This window comes from Salvelinus alpinus, chromosome 1 (assembly GCF_045679555.1).
Source record: "Salvelinus alpinus chromosome 1, SLU_Salpinus.1, whole genome shotgun sequence".
Taxonomy (NCBI): domain Eukaryota; kingdom Metazoa; phylum Chordata; class Actinopteri; order Salmoniformes; family Salmonidae; genus Salvelinus; species Salvelinus alpinus.
Window position 1 is genome coordinate 15,116,539 of NC_092086.1, and position 14,814 is coordinate 15,131,352.

At 43.7% G+C, this 14,814-nt stretch overlaps 1 protein-coding gene across 1 annotated transcript; it reads left to right on the plus strand.

Moving 5' to 3' along the window:
* Positions 1-161: 161 nt before the first annotated feature.
* scpep1 (serine carboxypeptidase 1) lies at positions 162-13,678 on the plus strand. The gene is made up of 13 exons (XM_071392205.1): positions 162-321; positions 736-875; positions 1,303-1,392; positions 1,472-1,627; positions 3,418-3,492; positions 5,695-5,767; positions 7,231-7,268; positions 8,752-8,880; positions 9,128-9,212; positions 9,466-9,579; positions 10,643-10,771; positions 12,476-12,639; positions 13,191-13,678. The coding sequence occupies exons 1-13, from the start codon at positions 255-257 to the stop codon at positions 13,251-13,253; spliced, it is 1,323 nt and encodes a 440-aa protein (XP_071248306.1). The 5' UTR covers positions 162-254; the 3' UTR covers positions 13,254-13,678.
* The last annotated feature ends 1,136 nt before the right edge of the window (positions 13,679-14,814 follow it).

A 14,814-nucleotide genomic window follows, 5' to 3' on the forward strand; every position in this document is an offset into this window, starting at 1 on the left:
TCTCCTGTGTTCCGTGGCTTTTAATATGGAAAATTCACAGGACATTTTGCCCGGGACTTTTATTTTGACACAATTCAAGGCGGAGGGTAGGCGTGGCTAGCTCCACAATGCTCATTGATTGGCTCTAAATATCCTGATGGCCTCTCCCCATTTTCTATATTCTGATCAGCTGAGGATTCGGTCAGTCATGTGACTATGACACAATAGTGTAATGAAAAGTGTTGTCATTGTGAAGTTCTTGTGAACAAGTCGGGATGATGGGGTTGACGAAAACAAGCGCTTGCAGCGTTGTGTTGCTACTTGTCGTGGCAATTGATACAGGTAAGTAGTTTGCTATGTCGAGTGATTGTGTCCGATATATCGGCGTTTTAATAACTGTTCAATTCCAGTTTGAATACAAACTGCGCCGATATCCAAACATGCTTGAAATCACGACGGTGATTCAAGAGTTTAGTCCGCTAAGTACGGTGACTCGGGCTCCAGCAATCAAATTGATCAAATCCATTAATTTGCTTTACTTGGTCGGGTTTCATGTTAGCGTTAAATGTGAAAGCAAAAGTTGGCAAGCTACAATGGACGTTTTCCTGATCAGAAACCCCCCACTGCGCTGTTGCACGACATCTGCTGCAACAATCAGGGCTGGGGATTTTGCCATTAGACTGCATTTTAAGACCAAACGCAGAATTTTTAATAACGTCATTTCAATATCTCCAAATCTCCAACTCTTGTATACAGGGTTCTCGAATCCCCTAAAATCAAAAGAATCCTGGGGCTATGTTGACGTCCGCGAGGGGGCACATATGTTCTGGTGGCTTTACTATGCTGACAGCCCGTCCGCCAGCTACTCCCAGCTGCCTCTCGTGATGTGGCTGCAGGTGAGTAACCTTACACTACACTAGTCTACACTACACTACTCTCTTACCTATCTAGAAGTGAAGTGGGTAACCTTACACTACACGACTCTTACCTAGCTACAAGTGGGTAACCTTACACCACAGGTGGTTGGTAGCACCTTAATTGGGGAGGGCAGGCTCATGATAATGACTGGAGCGGAACTGGTGGAATGATATCATTCAATTCACTCCTTTCTGGCCATTATTATGAGACGTCCTCCCGTCAGCAGCCTCCTGTGCCTTACACTATACGACTGTCTTACCTATCTAGGATGGATGCTAATGTATCTTGACTCTTATAGGGGGGGGGAGGGAGGGAGGGCTGGTAGATAATGTATCTCTTACAGTGGGAGGGAGGGAGGGATGGTAGAGGATGTATCTCTAATAGAGGTACATGTCTCCATTCCAGGGAGGCCCGGGAGGATCAGGCTGTGGCTTTGGGAACTTTGAAGAGATCGGACCCCTGGACAGAGACCTTGAGGCTAGGAAAAACTCCTGGGTAAACCTCACACACACACTCACGGCTCATCAATGGAAACTGGATGTCAGTGTTTACGGTGTGTATTTTGCCCCTGCAGGTTCAGTACTCCAGCGTATTGTTCGTTGATAACCCGGTGGGAACAGGCTTCAGCTACACGGACTCAGACGAGGCCTTCGCTACTGACGTGGCGACGGTCGCCTCCGACATGCTAGTTCTGCTCAAACAGTTCTTCAACAAGGAGGAAGAGTTCCAGGTGGGTTCAGAACGGTGTTCAACGTTCGGCTTCACACTGGTCGGATCGCCAGCGGTGGGTTCAGAACGGTGTTCAACTTTTAATTCAGTGGAAACGGTACTGTATGGACCAGTTGAAGAACGGGGTTCAACTTTTAATTCAGTGGAAACGGTACTGTAAGGACCAGTTGAAGAACAGGGTTCAACTTTTAATTCAGTGGAAACGGTACTGTATGGACCAGTTGAAGAACGGGGTTCAACTTTTAATTCAGTGGAAACGGTACTGTAAGGACCAGTTGAAGAACAGGGTTCAACTTTTAATTCAGTGGAAACGGTACTGTATGGACCAGTTGAAGAACGGGGTTCAACTTTTAATTCAGTGGAAACGGTGTGATTATGGAGGCACAGAGGGAGATTGTGTACGGCAGGGGTTAAAGTTCTCGTCACTGCGACGGATTTCCGTCATGTGGATGACGCGGGAGGTTTGAGTAAAAACAAAATAATATATTTTTAGGGGGATTATTATTTGGGGAGAAGAAGGAAAAAACCTCCAGGCCACACTGGAACATCTTAAACAACATAGAAAGTATGGAGAAATGATGATGGACTTATATATTTTCAAATAACTGCTAATTTTCTGTCCCGCAAATTTGATTTTGACTAACAAATCGATCATAAAATAATCTGTGCGGCCCTCTGAATTTTGAAATCCAGACGTGAGCTGAGATCGACTTAAAGAGCAACTGGCCCTAAAAAAACGACTTCTCATTTAGAAAACAGCCTGTGGCATCGATATGAGTCAAACATTGATTCTACTGTCACAATGTACAACCAAGTGTGTATAGGATAATTTGTCGAAGCCGGTCTCATTCAAAATAGTTTTGTGAGACTTGTGGTCGTTACTGCATCACAACGTAAATGAATGTTGGATTTGTTTCAATCCTGCCCACAGCTGGCAGCACACAAGTAATCATCAATTCAGAGTGCAGCTGCACGCAACCCAATTGTAATGGCAGTGGTAAATGTGGGTTTACTTTGGATATTCCTATGGGGCTAGTTGGGCACTATCGGTAAATTACACAATGTACATGGGACAATATGTTTAACATTTCCAATAGCTCAAAATTTCAATTATTTAAACCTTAAACCATCTATAAATTTGTAGAAATGCATATACAAATATTGAAAGCATTTAATGAGAACTAAAATATTGTTTAAATATTGTCTCATTTACATTAGGGAATTTGACGGGCCCTAATCAGCCTTGGCGATGGGCTATCCAAAGTCAAACAAATTTTGCCACGGTCGCACACCAGCCGGTTAAAGCCAATTGGCAAAATAATTTGGGTAACTCTTTCCACCTGCGAACACACACGACAACCACGTCAAACCCTGTAACCAACTCGTGTTTGAATTCAGTCATGGCCGCTAGCATTTCTTAATTAACCAAATCTAAAATGAGGCCAGATCAGGAAGTGCAGTCTCCCTTTAAGTTTCAGTCATGGGATTTTTTTCCCGCTTAAACTCCTGTGTATGGTTTGTGCTGCACAAATTTTAGCGATTTCAAATGGTCACACCCATATTGATCAGACCACACCAACCAGGAGAAAACATACCTCAAAGGCTCTGTTTCTGGGGAAACGTTTCCTTCGGTACAAACAGTCACGCAAATGTTGAACTGAACTGAGTCTCCTTTAGGGAGGGAGAGAAGGAAGGATATATTTCAAAGTATTGGAACAGGGCCGTATTGGCTCAAACTACTCAATGCATTTACATTTTTTTTAACCTATTGTTCTTTTTTGCCTTCTCTAGAGCGTGCCCTTCTACATATTCTCAGAGTCCTATGGAGGGAAGATGGCTGCCGCGATCTCACTGGAACTCACTAAGGTAGGCACAAATTACGCCCCCCAACGGCATCCTATTCCCTATATAGTATATACAGGCTCTGGTCGAATGCAGTGCACTGCAAAGGGAGTAGGGGAGCCATTTGGGATGAGAACCTACTGTCTCTGCTGTGGGGAAACCTTTTCCAGTTCTAGCACTTGGTATGTAAGTGAATAGGAACCAGGCATGGAAAAACTGGTAGCTCAGTTGTACCTGACTCGGTAATGGAACAGGGTTTTCAAACTGAAGACTGAGATTCACTGTCATGTGTTGAGCCACGCATGACATGGAGAGGAACTAATGACTGGTGCTAAGTTGGGGCCTACTTCCTCAAACCTCTACCCACACTGGTCAGCACAGTACCATGGCTTCCTGTCTGTCTCTGTCTCTCTCAATTCAATATACTTTAATGACATGGGGGGTGTTGTGCCTCTTGCCTATGAATATTCAAGATGATAATTTACTGATTTAATGACTGGAATAATTCATTGATCTGATTTTATTAATTTGGTTATCCTATCCAAATGAATCTGAGGGGCACCGTTTAAGGGTTGGATTGAAGACCTTCGAATAAACTTTATCGATAGTTATTATTAACCATTAATCCTATATCAACAATAGTCTTAATAAACAGTCAATTACTATATTCTGAAGTCGTCAAGCTCTGAAACATCAAGAACCCAATCACTCGCAAATTAACTGAATGCCAATTTTAAGGTTTTATTTACTCGACTAAATGAGGTAGTTAATGGAATACCATAAGCAGGGTATAACGGAATACAACTCAGTCATTGAGGTGAGAATCTCCACAGGTCAATATAAATGAATTCCTTATTCGACAATTCCCTACTCAACAAATACATTCACCAGACTTGCAATCAGCTGATGCTGCCACACTCAGGTTTCCCTTCTGAACTGGCTACGCTTCCTTTCTCAGTCCAGGAAATGTAAAGTCTATTAGAGTTGTCTCAGTTATTTCTCTGATTCCCCGGCATGTATTGTGAACTCAGTCTATTGGTCTTGAATGAGCAACAGTGCGTTCCACAGGGTCCTCTGGGTGATTTGTTTCTCTGAGTAGGAAAGGTTCTCGTCGATCCGTGTTTGGTTTCCAAGGAGATGGGCTCATTCGTTCAAAGGGTGTGTCCTTGCCTCGAAGAAACTTGATCTGATGTCTGTTAGCAGGTCCTGTAATTTATAGGGATACTCAAGAGGGCGGGCTCTAGTTGCTCTGACAACGTGGCACGGGAACGTCCCGTTGATTTGGAGAAACCCCGCACATTTTCAAAGTTCATATGAGGATAAGTTTCCACAACATATTTTTCGTGTACAGAAGTTTCACAATCTCTGACCTGAAATGCGTAGCCTGTAGGTAGCCAGCGTTGTGTAAATGTGCGTGCATTCATGCAAAATACCCGTCATGTTGCTTTTCTGACATTGGAGGATCAGAAGAGAAATATCACATTTCTCCGAGTTATCTCAACATCTCCTGAGTCCATCAGTTTTAAGAATTTGTTCTTCACTGACTTGCCTAGTTAAATAAAGGTTCAAATAAAATAATAGTGTTTAACAAAACGTGTTTACTTTGTCATTTTGCGCTATTGGCGCCATTTTCTGTTTGTCATAAAAAAATGGGACACAAGTCCCTGACTCTTTCTCTCTTTTCAATACACATCTCTTGGTACACATCTCTTGGCTCTCAAGCCTGGCTGGTGGTTTCCCCAGTAACCCATGCAGATCACAAGGTGTATTGCTGACTGACTGCCTTCTGACCTCCTCAGGCCATTCAGTCGTAAAGGTAGAGCAGTTTATTTGTCTTGTGATAGCTTGAAAGGGCCGCAGTCAAATACGGAACTGTAAATCTTGGCCTGGAATGTAGCACTCTGTTCTCCATCAACCACAACTGACGGTGACTTCACTTCATAGGCTCTCGTCACCACAAAAGTAAAATCTTTCCATTGTCAATGTAAACGTGTAACAATGATGGTCAAATAAGACCAGAATATACTAGGCTGTTAGTGATAAAGCAATAATAATTATGTTTATGGTGGTAATAATATTAACAGCAATTACAATAAATAATAATGAGAATTGTCTGGTACCAGTTGTAAAATGACTGTTAGTAATGGCATGTTAATGACTAGTAATTGTGTGTGTCACTCTCACTCACGAATTGTCTGCTATTCTAACCCATCTGTCTCTCTCTAGGCCGTAGAAAAAGGAACCCTAAAATGTAACTTTGCTGGAGTGGCTCTGGGAGACTCTTGGATCTCTCCACTGGGTCAGTATTTACCTCAGAGCACGGAGCATCCGCACACCCACTTAGAGCGTCCGCACACCCACTTAGAGCGTCCGCACACCCACTTAGAGCGTCCGCACACCCACTTAGAGCGTCCGCACACCCACTTAGAGCGTCCGCACACCCACTTAGAGCGTCCGCACACCCACTTAGAGCGTCCGCACACCCACTTAGAGCGTCCGCACACCCACTTAGAGCGTCCGCACACCCACTTAGAGCGTCCGCACACCCACTTAGAGCGTCCGCACACCCACTTAGAGCGTCCGCACACCCACTTAGAGCGTCCGCACACCCACTTAGAGCGTCCGCACACCCACTTAGAGCGTCCGCACACCCACTTAGAGCGTCCGCACACCCACTTAGAGCGTCCGCACACCCACTTAGAGCGTCCGCACACCCACTTAGAGCGTCCGCACACCCACTTAGAGCGTCCGCACACCCACTTAGAGAGCGTCCGCACACCCACTTAGAGAGCGTCCGCACACCCACTTAGAGAGCGTCCGCACACCCACTTAGAGAGCGTCCGCACACCCACTTAGAGCGTCCGCACACCCACTTAGAGAGCGTCCGCACACCCACTTAGAGAGCGTCCGCACACCCACTTAGAGAGCGTCCGCACACCCACTTAGAGAGCGTCCGCACACCCACTTAGAGCGTCCGCACACCCACTTAGAGCGTCCGCACACCTACTTAGAGCGTCCGCACACCCACTTAGAAGAACGTCAGAACATGTCTTTTCCGTTGTGCATATCAGATAATGACTGATAGAACCTTCAGACCACTCTTTACAACACTGTATTGGACAGAAAGTCTACTCTAACCCTGAAACGCCTGAGATTTACCACTAGTGTCCAGTTCAGGCTCACTAACCACACGTGAATACGCTGGGTACCAAATGGCACACTATTCCCTATATAGTGTACTACTTAAGTCAAGAGGCCTATGGGCCCTGGTCAACTGTAGTGGCCTAACAGGAATAAGGTGTAATTTGGTACTCAGCTGTTGTTCCCTGTGTGGTCATGTGACTGACTGAACAAACAGTTCATCTACCTCTGCAGTTTCCTCCTCTTGTAAAACCTTGTCTGGATGGCTCGGTACAGCTTCATGCATGAGAGGGTTGTTGTACTGTTCAGGTCAAAGTCACCTGGGGTGTGTTTATAAGTGCACACCTTAGCAAACTGTTTTGCAACGTGAACAAGCATTTCTTATTGGAGAAGTTCAATGTAGGTCCCCTCTCGGTTTCAGCCCGGTTGCTTCTGCGTTGTTCCACCCCTGGCTAGCTAACCAGTGTGTTCCTTACTGAGTCTATAATCCTGGGTAGTTTTCAGTATGGCACCACTGTATTGGACAAGTCCAGGTAGTCCCTCCCTTTTTCCATTTTGCTTTTGTCCCATTTGGTGCCTAATGAACATCAAAGCAAACTTTCTTCTCCTCTTTATCTGCAGACTCTGTTATGACCTGGGGTCCTTATCTGTACACCATGGTGAGTCTCTCTCACACACACACACACACACACACACAAACAGCCTAGTAACATGCGTTTTCCATGTGTTTGGTTTTTCCAGGCACATGTGCTTTATATTGCTGGGTTCTGCATTCTATGCAGTTCTTTCTGCAGACTGGGTGGTTTAAAGTCTGGAGAAAACAAAATGCAGCGTGTTTTGGTACCTAGCTATTGTAGTTTTTCTCTTCTTTGACTGTCTCCCCATTGCCCTCCACTCCCGGCTAGATGACTACAGCCTGGAGGAGGAGAACAGTGCATGTTGGGTAGTGTAGTTGTTTCACATTGACTTTCACTCTCCAGTCCCAGATAATAAATGAGTAGTTATATGATGCAAGGTGATTTGTAGATCAGTCAATCTGCAGTCACCTGTAATGTCAAACAAGCCTCCTTGCTAGAAGACTACGGCCCGGGGGAGGTGAACAGTAAACAATGATGCATGTTGGGTAGTGTAGTTCTGACTGTCCCCATTGCCTCCACTCTACAGTACCTGGGCGCATTTGAGTGGTAAGATTAAAGCAATTGACTGTAGATGAAAGGGGAGGTGCATCTGCCACAGCCGAAAGTTGGACACGAATGTGGTTTTCCAAGCGCAAGGCTCAGATCAATGTGGTTTTCCAAGCGCAAGGCTCAGATCAATGTGGTTTTCCAAGCGCAAGGCTCAGATCAATGTGGTTTTCCAAGCGCAAGGCTCAGATCAATGTGGTTTTCCAAGCGCAAGGCTCAGATCAATGTGGTTTTCCAAGCGCAAGGCTCAGATCAATGTGGTTTTCCAAGCGCAAGGCTCAGATCAATGTGGTTTTCCAAGCGCAAGGCTCAGATCAATGTGGTTTTCCAAGCGCAAGGCTCAGATCAATGTGGTTTTCCAAGCGCAAGGCTCAGATCAATGTGGTTTTCCAAGCGCAAGGCTCAGATCAATGTGGTTTTCCAAGCGCAAGGCTCAGATCAATGTGGTTTTCCAAGCGCAAGGCTCCGATCAACGTGACAATGTTGCCATTGTTTCCCACGAGTTTTTCTTTTATACTGTTAAAATGAACACCCTCACAGACTGAAGGTGTGTGTAGATTGACCAATCATTTAGTGAGAGATCCTCAAATATTACCTTGTTTATCCACTGAATATATGAATTGCGGAAAAGTTGGTTCCTGTTTGCGTGGGTCAAACATAAACACTCTAATGATTGGTTGACAATATGCAGTCGATGGCTGCAGGCGATGGCTGCAGGATGAAGTTGAAGAGCAACTTCAGAAACTTCGTGACCTTTGATCACATTCTTTTTTTGTTGTAAACTTCATGTAGGTGTAAGTCTGACCATTTTTATCCCCATAATGCAACACACACTTTGAAAGGCACAGACTTGACAAAAGTGATCCGCTTGAAGGCGGATAACTAAGGCCTAGGGGAGGTGAACAGTGATGCATGTTGGGTAGTGTAGCTCTCTGACCGTCTCCCCATCGTCCTCCAGTCCCTGCTAGATGACTACGGCCTGCGGGAGGTGACCAGTGCAGCGGAGGCGGTGAAGCAGGCGGTGGATCAGGGGCAGTACCTGAAGGCCACAGAGCTCTGGTCTGTCACTGAGAGTGTCGTGGAACAGGTCAGTTTTATGTGTGTTGGTGTGAATCACTGAGGGTGTCGTGGAACAGGTCAGTGGTGTGTGTTGGTGTGAATCACTGAGGGTGTCGTGGAACAGGTCAGTGGTGTGTGTTGGTGTGAATCACTGAGAGTGTCGTGGATCAGGTCAGTGGTGTGTGTTGGTGTGAATCACTGAGGGTGACGTGGAACAGGTCAGTGGTGTGTGTTGGTGTGAATGCCATGGTCATTCAGCTCCCGTCTGATTTCAGAACACAAACGGAGTCAACTTCTACAACATCCTCACCCAGGAACCTGATGAGAAGATGTCCTCCCTGCCTGGAGAAGGATACCTCTGTAAGATGCCTTTTCAGATCCATCTTAAACGAGATAATTAAATAAAGGTTTATTTGAACATCCTGGTACATATATGCAGAAACATAGATAAAATGTGATGTCATACAATATTTAAAACCATAGTTAAAACATTTTGATACAAATTATACTGTCTGTGAAAAGACGGTCCTTACTAGCCTGAAAAATACATTCCTAAGATTACACCATCACTTCCTGTTTTAAGTTGGTTTACTTTCCGTGGTCCCTCCCACAGCCCTGCTGATGCGGCACCACATTAGCCCCCTCCACCGCCAATCACTGAGCCAGTTGATGAACGGGCCAATCAGGAAGAAGCTGGGAATCATCCCTCAGAACGTCACCTGGGGAGGTAAGACACTGCTACTGGGTCAAAAATGTATTCATTTAAAAAGTGACTTTTGTTTTAAAGCTGCAATATGTAACTTTTTTGGCAACCCGACCAAATTCACATAGAGGTATGTTATTGTTAAAGGAATTTTATTCCTATGTTTATCAACCAATTCAATTAAAACACTCTGCCCATACATAAGAATTTGTAAGATACTTATCAGCATAAAATGGGCAGAAACCAGTCTCAAAATCAATCAATCAATAGCGTTTATTCTCGAGAGTACTGATCATAATACATTTTACATCAGGTTATATAATAAAGATGATGTCATAGGTTTTAATGTCCATCCTCCTCTCGGATACAATGGCAGTATAGTTCGAGTTCTCATTACTGTCTGCCACCTGTTAAACTATCTACAACCAACCCAAGGTCTTTCCCCTCCCTGGGTAGACACATCATTCTAGCCTGTCTGAAGATAAACCCATTCTTTCTAACAAGGAACACATAACATTCAACATTATGATTATAATAAGATTCATTCTTACAGTAATATAGTAGTATTTTGTTTAGTTATAATTCTAAGTCAAATGTATACATATTTTAGTCATTAAACACAAAAATCCCGTAACAGTTATACATCGGTTATTCTACTTGAATGGAAGTCTAAGAAGCTGTAGATCTATTCTATGTGTGCTATTTCTATGCTTCACATTCTTAAGTTTCATTTTTGCATCTTGTCCTTTCGGTTTTGTACACTATCTTCAAACGGCTCCAAATACAATATAGTTTGTTATGGAAAAGCTATTTCACCACGCTTTAGATGGTACAAGGATTCTCTACACAATAACAGATTATTTTTGTTGTCACAAACTGAAATTAGGCGAACTATTAAAAAATAAATGTGTAACCAGGAAATGGTTGCATATTGCACCTTTTAGAAATAAATGTGCCCTCCACTCTCTCACCCCTTTTTCTCTCCTCTCTGACCTCTATCTCTTTAATCTCCCTCTCCACTTCTCAATCTCTCACATTCTGGTTTACTCTCTCACCTCCTTCCCTCTTACCCCCCTCCCCCCTCTAGGTCAGGCTGAGGCAGTGTTCAGCAGCATGTCAGGTGACTTCATGAAGCCAGTGGTGGATCAGCTGTTGGATGCTGGGGTCAACGTCACCGTCTACAACGGACAGCTCGACCTCATAGTGGACACCATGGGTCAGTGATTTCCCCTAACTAGAGTTGTTTACAGGCGGGGGGCACAGAATCAGCATCCAACACTTACATTTTGTAGTGAAATCCGTTGACGCATAAACAGTGTAGACCGAGGAGGTATAGTCAGGGCTGGGTAGGTTACTTTCTGAATGTAATCAGTTACTAGCAGCTTGATGTTTTGTATTGTACTTTTATTTTTTTTATATACTACCTGTCCAAAATTAATCAGTAACGGAACTTTTGGATGACCCAAACTCTAATGTAATCTGATTACTTTCAGTTACTTTTAGATTACTTCCCCATAAGAGGCATTAGAAGAAGACAAAATTAATATCACCAATTGAATGACATCGGATCTGTTTACATCGGATCTGTTTACACCTGATTGATATCCAGATAGAATGGGTCCCTCATTACCTCAGGAGGTGGTCAGGAAGATCCGATCACAATGTGTCTTAATCGTTTACACCTGTCTAAAAATGTGGACAAGATCAGAACAAAAGACACATGTTAGAACCAGCTATAAACGGGGCTATGGAGGACTGATTGTCATTGCTCTCATGGCATGCTTTGACCGCTTCAGAAAAGTGATATTTGAATGTGGAAAATGTATCAACTTTTAATTACCTTCTTGTTGGTGACACTTTGTTATATAGATTATAACTTGCAGCTGTTTAAGTCTATCAAAAGTGTGTGAGTTTGAGCATGTCCGTTACGCCTAAGGACATATTATTTTTCATCAGCAGGAATCAGATTGTGGTCTTAATTAAAGTGGTAGTGACAGGGTGGACTGGTCTTAATTAAAGTGGTAGTGACAGGGTGGACTGGTCTTAATTAAAGTGGTACTGACAGGGTGGACTGGAGCACATTATTACCACGGAGGAGGAGGAGTTTAGAACGGAGGAACTTCCTCAAACTGTTACAGGCTGGGATCCGCACTCGGCATCTGTTGCAAGATCGCTTTTTTTTTTTTTACTGGCTGTCCACTGGTCTCAAAAACAATGATTGATAGGCAGCGTAAACGTCTTCAATTCAACCATTATTTGGATAAAATACACATTTGTGAACAGCCATCCACAACAACCACAATCCGTATGGCGCAAATAGCTAAATGGCAGAGTAGCAGTGTGATTCACATCGATATGATATGTAGATATCAATAATAAGTGATATCCGTATCGCAGTAGACTACACAACTGCTGTCATCCTTACCGCCAAGTATTTATTCAAGTTGGATAATGTTTGGATGCTGACAGCAGTCGCACCATTGGAAGACATAGCTTGGACTGTAGTTTACAAAAGTCCATTCCTGCTCTTTTCCCGCGATCCATCAAACACATCTGGTGTGTCATCATAGTAGTCTCTGACTTGTGGTCAGACTCGCTCATGTGGAACAAACTTCAACTTTTGCCTCTTTTCAATGCTGAAATGAATGTCATTGAGAAAACAAAGGTGTCAAAGATTTTTACGCAAACATTATTTATGAATTTAAAAGTAATCCTAGAAGTAATCTGAGTGATCTAGTTTTTCAAAAGTATTTGTAATCATCTGATTACTTATTACTTCCCAACCCTGGCTATAGTGAGGGTCAACCATTATTACCATGAATACATTGACTATTGGTCCCTGAGACTTTCTTACATGAGGATTGTTGATTGGATACAGATGATCAATTGATTACTGATCTTTGATTTTGTCCAATCACAGGCCAGGAGCAATGGGTGAAGCAGCTGAAGTGGGTGGGGCTCCAGGGCTTCAACCAAATGAAATGGACTGCCCTCGATGACCCCGCCTTCCCGGGTGTGACCGGCGCCTTCTACAAGACCTACAAGAACTTCTCCTTCTACTGGATCCTCAAGGCTGGTCACATGGTGAGGAAACAGAAACATGTGTCCCAATCTCTTTTCAACATATATTTATTATGTTTTCAAACGGGTCAATCATCAGAGTTGGTACAGTAATATTCATCTCTCGTTTCTCCCAAAGTGCGACCTTATTTACTTCCCGTCATGTATTTGAAACAAAATGACTGGTATATGGAAACATCCTCTATAGCCCATGCCTACATAAATCCATTGTTTTTTACATTGGTGGAGAGTAGTGAATGAGTGTACACTTCAGGAGGGAGAGAATATTGGGACGTAACCCCTAGTGTTGGAGTAGGAAGGGGATGCAGAACACTGAACCCCAGTATGCAGCCATTATGGCACAAATAGCGTTTCATTGGGAATATCTCAATTGCGTACTCTTCGTGTCCTCTCTCCTTCTCAAAGCCTGTTGGAGGAGAAGAGGGGAGGGGCCTCTGGCTTTCTCATCCAATGGGTTTTGAGAAGGAGAAAGGGTATGCAATTGAGATCCTCCCGTAGTATCCTTTTTGTCTTGCACTCCCATGATTCATTGCTCTCTCTCTCTCTGTTATCAGATCCCTTCGGACCAGGGACCCATGGCACTGCAGATGCTGAAAATGATTACACAGCAGGACTGACACACACACGCACAGCGCACACGCTAGAGCTGGAGACAAACAAATCCAGATTGTGATACGTTTCCTTTTACTTTTTACAATATTTACAATATTGTTAAATCGGCTATCAGTTATTTTGGGGGGAGGTGTGCTAAAGCTGGGAGACATGGACAAAAAGTCCTATTGTGATAAAACACACATTTTATAGTTACATTTATGGTTAGTTACTTTACATTAGCTAAGAGCGTCTTCTGTAAGATAAGAGCGTCTGCTAAATGACACATTTTTAAATGTAAATTAGCGGCAGGGCTCTAGACGTGTTTCCAGGGCCAGGTAACACAACTGAGATGGTAGACTATGATTCAGAAAGTAAGATATTCCATCCAACATATCCAGGGAAGGCTTGGTTGATGTGCAACCTGTCAAAAGGATCCACAATGATCACATTTATTTTGGCCTCGTCAGAGAATTGGCTGACATCTTTGTGCATATTGGCCTGTAGACGATATGATTCACCACCTGAGGAAGGGGGACCTCAGAACACTAAGCTAGATTACTAACTGTAGACATGATGTTGCTAGGTAACCATGTTGGCTAATCTAACTATAAATATGTTATTGCTAGGTAACCATGTCCTACAGAAACTTCCCGGCTCTAGGCCTAGGCTACTTGATGTAGGTCTTCACTGCAAATGGCGCGCTCCACGAGAAGGGTGTAATTGCGGCTCGCCATTCTGGACGTTACTGCATGTGGTCATTCCTTAATCTGCAGGAACCCCTCTTTATAGTTCTATTGGTCCATTATTAAGTTAGGACTGATCGGGGGTGTGGGGGTGAGCCAGTTCAGTAGGGGGGCGGTAATGAACCATAACGTTGGATGCGGTAACTGGTTGGTTGGTAGCTAGCTAGGACACCGGTAGAGTTTGGTTCGACCCTCATCATAATTTTATTTCCCTTTTGACCAACATTTTAATCTCATAGAATATCATGTGGCCCACAAGCATGAAGATCAAGGCTAACCTACTTCATGAAGTGATTTGTTTGACAGATGAAAACCAGTCATGATGATGTGTTCATGCCACATTAAAAGGTCATACATTTTGACAGTTAAATGACACAGAGGAGGTCCCGTGAAGAAAACATAAGTGCCTCCTTATTGAAATTAAATGCCAGTCCAACTGATTCATCCTGGCGCCGGCCCTGAGAGACAGGCAGAGACTTTCATAGCAGGAAACAACATAATGCATAGGCTATTACTGTTGACCAGATTATGGTTCGAGAACAATCCACAGGGATGTTGTGTAGCAAAATAACCCAAAATGTATGCAAAATGATTTGGTACGAGGAAGGCGGTATCTGTAATTTTGGGTTTATCGTCCCCAGCTCTAGTACGTGCACACGCACACACTCACACTCACACTCACACTCTCTGACGCCAGCTGGAATGGCTCTGTCAGATTTAAGGCAAGCAGCAAGAATCACCAAATATAACCGACTGCTCAGTCCAGTATCGATAGAGATCTCTCTCGACTGACGACCAACTGCTAGGCCAGCATCATAGATAGAGATCTATCTCTCGTACC